The 12561-nt window shown below is 51.7% G+C and overlaps 1 protein-coding gene across 1 annotated transcript in view; it reads right to left on the minus strand.

The window, feature by feature from the left end:
• Positions 1-1917: 1917 nt before the first annotated feature.
• The window catches only part of OPRD1 (opioid receptor delta 1), a 42179-nt gene continuing 31535 nt past the window's right edge, over positions 1918-12561 (minus strand). Inside the window, exons 2-3 of the mRNA XM_081586334.1 lie at positions 6851-7200; positions 1918-4018 (exon numbers count right to left, since the gene is read on the minus strand). Coding sequence (XP_081442460.1) covers positions 3477-4018; positions 6851-7200 — 892 coding nt within the window. The 3' untranslated portion in view covers positions 1918-3476. The remainder of the gene's footprint in view (positions 4019-6850; positions 7201-12561) is intronic.

The following is a 12561-nucleotide window of genomic DNA, read 5'->3' on the forward strand; positions in this document are numbered from 1 at the left end:
TCCCCCATCTCTTTTCTCTTCATCGCTACCCCTGAAAGTTCACCTCCTTTTCCATCTGGGTCTCCAGCTCTGACCTTGCACGGCAACTCTACTTTTGAGTAATAATGGATACTTTCCACACACTAATAGCACATGTGCTGTACATACATTAATTCATTAAATCCTTACAACAATCCCATGAAGGAAGTCCACTCTACAGATGAGGAAACTGAGGCACAGAGAGCGAAAGCCAAGCTCTGACCCCAGCTTTAACCACTACTTCTATTACAAGAAGAGATATGAAATTGTAGGACATTTTGAAACCAGAAGCGAAAACTTTCCTCCCACCTCTTGTAAAGAGAGGAGTGGAAATTTTGTAGAAAATCAGACCTACTCCACCACTTTGAGAGCCCGGTGATGATCTAGAATTACATTGTCAATTTGGAGCTTTAAAATGCATCATGCACAATACACTTTGAAACTTGAAGATTTGGAGAGCTTCAGGAGGAACAAAAGTTCACGGAAAATTGCCCTTTTCCTTCAGATTTTTCCATTTAGTTTTAAGTTTTCAAAAACTTCACCCCAGGATACCAGCTACTAAGGCTCTTCTACTTCAATGATGCCTGGAATTCACTGAAAACTTGGACCCTGGAGTTCCAACTTGAATTCTGCTACCACGAATGGGCTCTGTGAATTAGGGGTAAGTGGCTTGACCTGAGCCTGACTTCTTGTGTAAAATAAAGGCAGTATTACTTGCTCCACTGGGCTGTCATGGACCAGAGAAATGATGGGCATCAAGCTCATGTCATGGGGGATAGAACACAGAAGCATTCAACTGAGCCCCACGCTTCAGCTGCACACAATTTCTTGGGTTTACCAAGCGCTTGATCATTCCATGCTTTTGCACACACTGTTCTCTCTTCTTGGTGGCTAAATCTTAGTCATCCTTTAAGGCACTCTGACCCTTTCCACCCTTCTCAGAATTGCTACAAATATGGGTTTCAGGAAAAAGCTAGAAGAGGCACTTCCCTGCGACACCCCCGCCAATCCCGGGGCTCCCTGTGACCGCGCATGCATCACATTGAGATGCAAAGATTCATTTATGCTTTAGTCCAAGCATAGGCTCGAACCTTCTGAGGATGGGGCCATATCGGACTCACTTCTGAGTCCCAGTGCCTAGTCCACACAGGAAGTAGATTTCAACATGTTTGTTTTACCTTAAATGCACGTGGTCAGGATCCAGTCCCTGCTGACTCCAAGACAAAATTATATATGAGGATTGGTAATAAGCAGGCAGATCCAGACAGCCACAGGAAATGGCAGTGACTGGATTTGGAGCAGCCTCAAGACAGGCCTGTCCTGGAGGGGTTGAAGAGGACCCAGTCTTTGCAAAGAGAATAAAAAGCTCTGGCTCCAATGTCACCTCCTTCAAGAGTCTTCCCTGGTTCCTAAATTGTCCCCTTTCTATGACATTTCCAGAAGGCACTAGCAGGAGGGGTCCCAAGTGATGATAATAAGTGTCCCAGGAGTGTGTCCCCTGTCTTGCTGAACCACCCACCCCATTCAGACACAGAGATCTTCATAGTCACAAGCTCCATTTGGATGGTGACAGTGATCCAGGTGGACTGGGACCCCAGGCCTTGATAGCTTAGCAGCCTGGATCGGAGTGCTGGCTACGATCCCACATCTTCCAGGGCGCTAGTGAAGCCACTTCCTGAAGGAAGGACATTCCCAGGTCTGGGGCTTCGGGGGACCTCATCCTGAGAAGGTGACTATGCTTTGCCCGCTAAGGGCATCCCTGCCCTTCTTGTGCCCAAAGCCCACCTTGGTGCCTGAGCCCCAACCCCCAGAATGCTAGTTCAGCCCCTGCTGGAGTGACAGCCTCCCAGAGAGGGGAAAGGCTTTTGTTCCAAGGAAATGACTGTCAAAGAGAGAAAAGGTGTATCTTTTTTTTTTCTGTTTGAGACAAAGACGTCAATTTCTTTCCATCTGTCCCAAAAAGGGAAGAAAATTAAATTTGTTTTCACAAAGATGTCAGCACACTGCTTCAATAAGGAGTCAGGGTGTATGTGACAGAGGCAGTGTTGGGGAGAGAGGGGAGAGGTTGGGGGATGGTGGAGATGAAGCTTGGGGTGGGGGACACAGAGAACAGGCCAGACCCTGAAGTCAGGGTCTGGCAAAGATCTGGGGATGCAGGAATAAAATGCCAAACGAAAAGGAAAACTTCTATGCCTAACTCTGGTGGACCTTGACCTCAGCAGCTTGAAGGGGGCAGCGTGCGCAGGGGGTGGGGACCTGGGGACAGAGACTGATGCTGGCCCTGCAGTTACAAAAGCCTTCTTCTCCCCAGTCCCTTCCAAGTCAGGTCCCAGGGCCGGGATGCGATTCCAATTCATCAGACATACTGGGTGTAGCCAGATGTTGGGAGAAGGGAGAGGATTTCTTGGAGGTTCTTATCAAGGTGCCAGTGTCTGAGAGGAGGAAAATGCCACCCTGGTGCTTCAGAGGTGCCCCCAACCCAGAGCCAGGGGCCTCCTACACTCACGGAGCTATTAGTGTGGCCCTCTCCTCTAGCACCTGGGCCAGAGAAGCCAGGGCCGTGGGGATCCCCAAAGTGTCCTCCCTGTGGCTTAAGGACCTAACTTCAAAGTAGAAGCCCCCTCCCTCTGTCTCTGCCCCGCCTCACCAGCCTTGGGTACAGAGGCCTCCCGGCAGCTCTGGTTGGGATTCGCAGGCCCTTCTGACTCTTCCCCGTGGGGACCTCGCCCCGGCTGAGGCCCTTCTTGCTTGCTACCCTATCCTGCAACTCCACTGTCCCATCTCAAGCTCCGCTTCGATGCTGCGCCTCCCTGCCCCTTCCAGGGAAACGACTGTTGAGGAGAGAAAAGGTGTACCGTTTCTATTTTATTTTCTCTTCGTTCCTATCATAAAAATGGCAGGTTGGGCCTGGACCTCTGCGAGCCCCGCCCCTTTCTGGAACTCGGGGGCTGGGACTGGACTCCAAGCTGCGGCCCCATTGTTTGTACATGAGCCCTCTCTCCCAGGCCAATCCGGAGCTGGAGCCTCAGCCTCACGGTCCTGTCCTTCAGCTCACCCCCAGAAGACGTCCCTCCCCATCACACCGGGGCCCGATCTTGAAGCTCAATTCCACCGTCCCCAGCACCGGCCCTCTTTGGTCCTGGGCCGGGTCTCAGACCAGACTCCCACTCCCGCCAACCCAGCTCCAACTAGAACTCGTGGCAGGGGCCTCCATTTAGCCGCCCAATCGCAGAGCCACAGGTCCACTCCCCTGGGCTAGCGAGCTCCCCCGCCCCAACCCAAAGCCTTTGACCTTGAGCTCGGCCTAGCCCACTCCCCGCCTGCCCCAGACCAGAGATCCACCCCACGGCAGGGTCCCCGCCCGCCCCACCCCGCGTCGTGGCCCCCGCCCCTACTAGGACTCCGCCTGACCGCCGGGTCCCTCCGGAGAGGCGCGCAGCGGGCCGGCCGGCCGCGAGTCAAGCGGCGGCGCCACCGCCGGGGCCGTCGGACGGGGTGCAGGCGGTGACCCGTTCGCGGGCCGTGGCTTCGCGGGCGCGGCTGAAGCTGCCGGGCTCCGGGCGGCCGCAGGGCGTGCGGCAGAGCTGGCGGAAGCAGCGCTTGAAGTTCTCGTCCAGGAAGGCGTAGAGCACCGGGTTGAGGCTGCTGTTGGCGTAGCCGAGCGCGATGCACAGGTGCAGCGCGGCCACCACGAGCGGGTCGCGGCGGTCGATGTCCACCAGCGTCCAGACGATGACGAAGATGTGGATGGGGGCCCAGCACACCACGAAGGCGCCCACCACCACCAGCACCATGCGGGTGATGCGCCGCAGACTGCGGTCCTTCTCCTTGGAGCCCGACAGCAGGCGCACGCTGCGCAGGCGCAGCAGCATGAGGCCATAGCACACGGTGATGACCAGGATGGGCACGACGAAGGCGAAGAGGAACACGCAGATCTTGGTCACCGTGTCCCAGTACCAGCTGGGGCTGGGGAACTGGAGCATGCACACCACTGCCCCGTCTGAGCCAGGGAAACAAGGAAAGACAGTGGGTGAGGGGCTGGTGGCCCTAAGGACCTTATCTCCCTGCTTGCCCACCCTTCTCGGCGTGGTCAAGCCCCGCTGCCTCCTCCTGGCCTTTTCGATTCTTCTCCCTGGAATGTCCTCCATCACTTCTGCACTTGGTGAACTCCTACTTATCCTTCAAGACCCCAGCAAACTGGCCCTAACCAAGGAGGTCTGTTTTCTATATTCTCTCCCAGTCCTTTTATCACCCTCTATGCCCACGGGGAGCAGTGATATAATGATAGAATTTAGTTCAAGCCCACTAAATGCCAGTCATGATGATAACTGAAAACACTGCACACATTCACAAAGTAGCTCCAGTGAGGACAGTACTGCTAAGATTGACTTAAAGAGCACGTGTTAAGAGTAGGACTCAGGCCCTGCTAACTGTGTGATGTGTCCTGGGCAAATTGTTCAACCTCTACCAGAGCTTCCATCAAGTGGGATTAACAACAGTACCTAAATTCATAGGATTGTTGTGAGGGCCATGGTGTGGAAAGTATTTAGAACAGAATGGTTCAAACACTTGGCACACTCACAGGGCAGAAGGGCAGAAACATGTGGGAGTCCAGGGGTCAGAGCTAGGCCAAGGAGGCAGATCTCAGCTTCATGTCAAGAACGTTCTGACTGCCACACTTGTCCACAGATAAGAGGGGATGGAATAAGTTCCCTTTTCCTGGAGTGTGGGCTTGGGCTAGATGAGTACTTTGGGGATGTTATGGGACTCAGATACAGAGCTGAGGCTGGCCCAGGGTATTCCTAGGACCTCCTGGGATTCTGGAATCTGAGGACCCATCCAGTGGACTTGGAGCCTGAGAGCTGTGAGAAAGGGGCTGGAGTCCACAGACAGAGTGGGTCCACAGGACATCAGGCTGGCAGGACCACCAGCCACAACTGGACCCAAGGACTTTCATGGTACAGATGGCAGAAACAGGCCCAGAGAGGAATAGCACTTGGCCAAGGTCACACAGCAAGTGGCTTATAGAACTGAGTGTCAATGGCACACACTCAGGGAGTGTGTGTGTATGAGAGAGAGAGAAAGAGAGTGGGGGGCAGGGGATGAGGAGGCCCATCTGGCCCAGCCCCCAGGAGGGCTGCAGTTAATGGCCTGTAAACTGAAGGCTGACAGTGAGGAATTAGGTCCAACTGCTGAGTCAAGACTAATCACTCAGAGACTATATAAGGGCACCAGGAACTCTACCCTTGCGAGGGTCGAGGGTGGCCAAGAAACTCCCCACCAAGCCTGTTCCCTCTCCTACGACAATGCAAACCTTCACCCTGGCGGCCAAAAGGAGCAACAGTTATGGGGACAGGAACCTTGGGTTCTAGGCCAGATTCTACCAAATGTCTGCTAAATAAACCACCTGACCTCTCTGATTCTCAGTTTGCTTTCAGTCCGGTGGAAGTAGGAGTCCCTGCCTTGTCTATCTCACAGGCTCAATTATTCTAATAGCTGCTATTTACTGGGCCTTGACAATGAGCCAGGCCTTGTCCTAAGTGTTTTACAACCTATCATCTCACTTAATCTTTTCAACACCCCAAGACAGAGCGTGGCTCAAGAGAGGTTAGTGACCAGTGTCTTTGACATTCTGCTAAATTACTTTTCCCATTTACATCAAGTTGGGGTCATAACCAGCTATCACTGGACTTCCCATGTGGCTCACTGGTAATTCGCCTGCCAATGCAGGATCCCCTAGAGAAGGAAATAGCAACTTACTCCAGTATTATTGCCTGGGAAATCTTATGGACAGAGGAGTCTGGCAGGACTACAGTCCATGGGATCACAAAAGAGTCGTTCATGACTCAAACAACAACAACAACCAGCTATCACTAGGAAGTGATGGGCCCTTCATTTAAAGTGGTTGTCCTTTCTCACCACTCCCATATTCATCTGCTGGCCAGGGGCTGGTATGTGCATGCGCGCTAAGTCACTTCAGTCGTGTCTGACTCTTTGTGACCCTATGGACTGTAGCCCGCCAGGCTCCTCTGTCCGTGGGATTCTCCAAGCAAGAATACTGGAGTGGGTTGCCATGCCCACCTCCAGAGGATCTGCCTGACCCAGGGATCGAACCCTCATCCCCTCGTCTTTATTCATTGAGCCACCATGGAAGCCCAGATGCCAGCACACTGCAGCCCAAACCATCATTTGGAGGCTGGATCCCTGAATGACTGTGTGGAGTAGAGCCCGTCCTCCTCTTACTCACACTGGACTGTGATGTCAGTGAGAAATAAACCTCTACTGTGTTAAGCTATGGCTATTGTTATAGCAGCCACCCTGACTGATACAGGTAGTTACTATACTACATTAATTAGTACAGCATTTTACTCTGAGGAAATGCACCCATCATTCTACACAGGCCATTCTCTAGGCCTTGCTTTGGTCATCTGGGCCAATGGGGTGGAAGGGAGTTTGGGATGGGATTGCAGATCTTATGGCTCCCACTGCTCACTAGTCACCCTCACCCCACTGGCTATCCACCATCTCCCTATAGGTCAGTAATCCACACATGTGGCCATCCATAATCCCATTCATAAAATTCCTTTGGCCAGCCACCCATATGACCACTGACCAGTCATTCATTCTCCCATCAGTCCACCACTCACATTCCCATTGGTTGACTATTCACACTCCCACTGGCCAGCCATCCACCCTTTCATTGATCAGCAACCCACACCTCCATTGGTGATCCACCTACGCCCACCCTGGTAAGTGGTCTACAAACCCACAGACGCCTATATGCTGCCTCCTGTGGTCAGTGATCTGTATCAAGGCTCCCTTCCTCACTCACCCCGGGGGCGGGTCACAGCCATGACCATGATGGGTACACCGACACCAGAGGCCAGGACCCAGATGCAGATGTTGATCAGCTTGGCCTTGGCAGGGGTGCGGAAGTCCAGGGCCTTGACGGGGTGGCAGACGGCAATGTAGCGGTCGACACTCATCATGGTGAGCGTGAAGATGCTGGTGAACATATTGTAGTAGTCAATGGAGAGCACGACCTTGCAGAGCAGTTCCCCAAAGGGCCATGTCTCCATCAGGTACTTGGCACTCTGGAAGGGCAGTGTGCTGGTGGCCAGGGCGTCTGCCAAGGCCAGGTTGAAAATGTAGATATTGGTGGCCGTCTTCATCTTAGTGTACCTTAAAAGGAAGTGCATATATAAATTGTTCCATTTCACGGATTTCAGTTTCACATGAAACTTATGGAGGGGATGACTGGCCCAAAGTGACAGGAAAGGTCAAGGGCAGAAGTGGGACTAGAACCCTGAACTATCTGATTCAGCATCACTCCTTTCCACTATAACAGATACAAAAGGAGTCCCTCCAGCAAGGAGTAATTTTAGTAGGAAGTTACTCAAGGAAAACCCCTTATCTTCTCAGGGGTTCTAAGCAATATGCTTAAAAACAAACCTGGACTCCAGAGGAAAACAGGTCTCAGTTCTAATCCTGCCTCTACTATTTATTAGCTGAGTGACTCTGGGCTAGTAACTTGACCTCTCTAAGCCCTGGTGTCCATATTGTTAAGAAAAAAAAAAAGAGTGATACTTTTACCAACCTCATAGGGCTGTTATAAAATTTAATAACAGATGATAGAGCATTTAGCCCTGAGCTCAGGGCATGGTAAGTGCTCGGTATATGACAGCTGTTATTATTCTCCCTATATAAAAATGAAGGGGGGGCTAGACCAGAGTGACCTGACCCTCTGGCCTCTGCCATTGACCTGGCCTTTGGGGAATATGATTAGCCAGCTCTGAGGAAGCCGAGACAAACTGGCTGGGGCCTCAGACTGCCTGGATGTTCTCCAGGGTTGACCAGGGCTCCCAGTCGGTGGTCCTATCCAGGCCACCTTAGCCCCAGGTAGCTGGACTTCCCCAGCTGCAGGCAAGGGAAGCAGGTGACAGAGTCACACACCTGACCCAGGGCATGAATCCAGGTGTCCAAACCAGATGTCTGCAGCCACACCAGGCACCCAGAGCTCAGCAGCATCCCTCCTTGGTCTATTTGCTGCCCAGCTGCCTGCCCTACAGCTGGCCTCTTGTTGGGCCAACATTTACAGTCATGACCTGTCCTGTACCAAGGCCCAGGCTGGGCACCAGGTAGCCTGGAGGAGGCTAAATACACTGAAACAGACCGTCCCCATGCAGCGTGATCATCACAGAAACAGACAGACACCGAGGCAGGGGTAAGGACACCTTCCATGCTCCTGGAATGATCTGAGAAACCCAGGGGAGGGTTGCATGAACAACTCTTCAAATTTCAGAGCAAGAAGAGCCCAGAGAGATTGAGGGAAAGTTTTTACTACCCTGTGGTCCAGGGACTCCGGAGGGAATTACCAGAAGAGTATGTGAGAAGTGCAGATTCTTAGACTGCACCCCAGATCTTCTCAATCTTAATCTCTGGAAATCAGGCCTGGGGATCTTTATCTTCAACCAGACATCCCACACACAGACACACACACACACGCACGCGAGCTTCTCATAGACTCTAATGCTTGAGAAACATTATGTAGCCTAAAGGGCTTCCCTGGTGGCTCAAACCTTCCAATGCAGGAGACATGGGTTCGATCCCTGTGTCGGGAAGTTTCCTTAGAGGAAAAAATGACAACCCACTCCAGTATTCTTGCCTGGGAAATCCCATGGACAGAGGAGCCTGGTGGGCTACAGCCCGTGGGGTCTCAAAGAGCCTGACACAACTGAGAGACCAAACAAGCACAACAATGCAGCCTAAAGCCCACACTGGGAGAGGGGGAAACTGATCCAAGGTCACAGGGCGACAGTGGCAGACCAAGGTGAGAACTTGGACCTCCTGGCGCCCAGACAGTGCTCTCTCCCCGCTCCGCCAAGGGTGGAACCACACCGTGCCCCTCTGCTCCTCTGGGCCGGAACCTGCGAGTCTTGTGCCCCCAGCATGAGCGCGCCCACTGTTTTGAATGACCGAATGAACTCACATCACCTAACGCCGCTCCTTCACAAAGTGACTGATTTTCTTTTCTTTTTTTTTTTTTGGTTAAAAAAAAAAAAAGGACGCTTTCATTGTCCTCCAGGGCCAGCATCTGTCTCACTTCCTACCAAAATAGCTGTCATTTGCCCTGGGACTGGAGAAGTAAAAAGTTTTGCTCAGAGACAGCAGAATTGCAAGTCTCGGGAAGTCTGCCTTCAGTGGGTGCGGGATCACAGCTGTGTGGGAGGCGGTCTCAACCCCACAGCTGACTCGTCTAATTTCACTTCTTTTACGCAGAACAATTAGAGGCTGTTCTCTGCCTGCTATTTTGATTTGTGAAGGATCCTTCAATTCCCAGAGGGGGCTGGGATAAGGGGAGTGGGTGATGAAGCTGCTGTAGCTGGCCCAGACAGGGCTGAGGCACAGCCAACCCTGGGGGGGGTCGGTGGGGCCCCTGTAGAGGGAGCGGGAGGCTCACTGGCCGCCAAGCTGGGTCCTCCTTGCCTCCTCAGTACCAGTCCTGCCACTCAATGGCTCTCAGCTCCCTAGGGATGGTGGTTTAGCTGCTAAGTCGTGTCTGACTCTTGAGACCCCATGGACTGTAGCCCGCCAGGCTCCTCTATCCATGGGATTCTCAATCCCCTAGGAGCTCCTCAAAGTCCTCTCCACGTTCCATAGACTGGCCCCGACCACCTCTCAGGCTTCAGCTCCCAGAACTTTCCTCTTGGTGGATGTCCCTTCCCCTACACCCCTCAACAGCCTCTTTGCTGTACCTTGGCCGCATCAAGCCCATCCCACCTCAGGACCATCGGACTACAGTTTGCTCGGCCCGGAACCCTCAGCCTCCAAATTTTGCATGGCTTGTTCCTTCTTCTTTTTTTGTGTGTGTGGCTTTGTTGAGTCTTAGTTGCAGCATGCAGAATCTTTATTTTTGGTTATAGCACATGATGTCTTAGTTGCAGCACGCGGGATCCCTGACCAGGGATGGAACCCAGGCCCCTGCATTGGGAGCTTGGAGTCTTAACCACTGGACCACCAGGGAAGTCCCCCATTCCTTCATGTAACCCAGGACTCTATTCAAATATCTCCCCCTCAGAGCTGCTTCCCCGACATCTTAGTACCCTCTCTCCCCTCCATCGCCTTGTGTGTGTGCATACTAAGTCACTCAGTCGTGTCTGACTCTTTGAGACTCCATGGACTGTAGCCCGCCAGGTTCCTCTGTCCATGGGATTTCTCAGGCAAGAATACTGGAGTGGGTTGCCACGCCCTCCTCCAGGGGATCTTCCCGACCCTGGGATCAAACCCGCGACTCCTTTACCGCTGAGCCACCAGGGAAGCCCCTCTATCTCCTTACACTGCTTCAGTCTTCTTTACAGTATGAACCATCGCCTGACTTTATCTTCTTTTCTCCCCCTTTGCCTCTCTCACCCACATAAGCTCCCTGAAGGCAGGGCACATTGCCCATCTCGTACCCTGCCGTATCATCAGGCCTGCCAGACGAATGGCAGCTTCTCCATCAACATCTGTGGTATGGATGTCTTAGTCCAGGCCTCCTCAGCTCTCATGGGGCCCACCACAGCAGCCTCCTGCCCCCCCATTCATCCTCCACATGAGTCAGGATGCTCACTGTAAAGGTGGGTTTGCTCAGGCAGATTCAACTCTATCCCTTATGATCCTTCCATGGCTCCCCATTGCCACCTGGATAAAAACCAAACTCCTCACACTGGCATTTCATCTGGGTGGCCTCCCTTCCCATTGTGCCCGCCCACCCTGTCCAATCCCATCTGTGGTTCCCTCAGACCTTTGTTCTAGTGTGCCCTCCCTCCGAAGAGCCTGCCACTGTGTTGGTTTGGCAGGAATCCTCCCGACCGCGAATATGTGGTTTCTGCCAGTGTAACACGATGCCTGAGTGTCACAGCCCTATAATGAAAGCAGCTGCCCCTCTGCCCCACCCTATCTTTGCTTCTCAGCCCTGCTCCCCAGGCCAACCACTTTTAATGTTTTTAGTTATTCTTCTAGTGATTATCTCCATAATTCTAAATAATATGTTTAAATGTCTATTTCTTGATGTATCTATTTTAGACAGTAGCTGTTGAAGTTTGTATTCAGTTAAGTCAAGTTATGGCTTTCCCTCGTGGCTCAGTGGTAAAGAATCCACCTGCCAATGCAGGAGACACGGGTTCGATCCCTGGAGGGGAAGATCCCCTGGAGAAGGAAATGGCAACCCAGTCCAGTATTCTTGTCTGAGAAATCCCATGGACAGGGAAGCCTGGGGGGGACTATAGTCCATAGAGCTGTAAGAGCTGGACACGACCTAGTGACTGAAGAACAATAACAAAGTCAGGGTATGCGCCAGTAACAGACAATCCCAAAATCTCAATGGCTTAACATATGAAAAAGCTTTATGTCTTACCCTTGCAGAATCCATTCAGTGTCTCCGGGACATCCACATTCCAGGAGGCAGTTCCAGCCTGCCTCAATCCTGTGGCTCTGCTATCTTAACCCAAGGCTGCCTTGACCACCACAGAGGGAGAGGGGACAGACAGAGTCATCTAAGCTTCATTCTAGCTGCAACACCGCACTTTCTCTTGAAGCTGACTGTCTAGAAGTAGTCCCCAATTGCAAGGGACTGAAAAGTAATCTTTTGTGTGCCCAGAAGGAGGGAGAATCAAGTATTAGTGAATACTGCTAAGTTCCTCCTTGTTGTTGTTTATTTGCTGAATCGTGTCCGACTCTTTTGCGACCCCATGGACTGTAGGCTCCTCTGTCCATGGGATTTCCCAAACAAGAACACTGGAGTGGGTTGCCATTTCCTTCTCCAGGGGATCTTCCTGACCCAGGGATAGAACCTGCATCTCCTGCATTGCAGGTTGATTCTTTACCACCGAGCCACCAGGGAAACCCCTACTGAGGTCCTCCACAACTCTTTAATATGGTAAATGAGGATTAACACTCTTCATCTAACCAGCTTCCTCTCCATCCTCCCAATATAGTTCTACCACAATTTAAAATGTTTTAGTCAACTTGATATCCAGAGTTTACTTTTTTCCAGGGTTTACATTCGTTGTTGTTGTTTTTTTAATTATTTATTTTTATTTCTTTGGCTGTGCCAAGGTCGTAGTTGTGGCACACAGGATCTTCAGTCTTCGTTGTGGCATGTGAGTTTTTTAGTTGTGGCATATGGGATCTAGTTCCTTGACCAGGGATCGAACCTGGGCTCTCTGTGTTGGGAGCACAGGGTCAGAGCTGCTGGACCACCAGGGAAGCCCCCAGGGTTTACATTCTTATGACTTCGTAGGTACTGTCCACTGCTGAACCAAATGGTATACTATAGTTGTATTTACTTTTTAGTACTAATTTTTTGTTTCTGTGGAGTTAATAATTGCCTCTTTTTGAAAACCGAATATCATATATTAATGCATATATGTGGAATCTGGAAAAATGGTACAGATGAACCCATTTGCAAGGCAGGTATAGAGTCACAGATGTGGAGAAAAGACATGTGGACATGGTGGGGGGAAGGGAGGTGGGATGAGATTGGGATTGATGTATATACACTAC

This window comes from Giraffa tippelskirchi, chromosome 3, assembly GCF_054371585.1.
Source record: "Giraffa tippelskirchi isolate mGirTip1 chromosome 3, T2T-mGirTip1v1.2.pri, whole genome shotgun sequence".
NCBI classification, from domain to species: domain Eukaryota; kingdom Metazoa; phylum Chordata; class Mammalia; order Artiodactyla; family Giraffidae; genus Giraffa; species Giraffa tippelskirchi.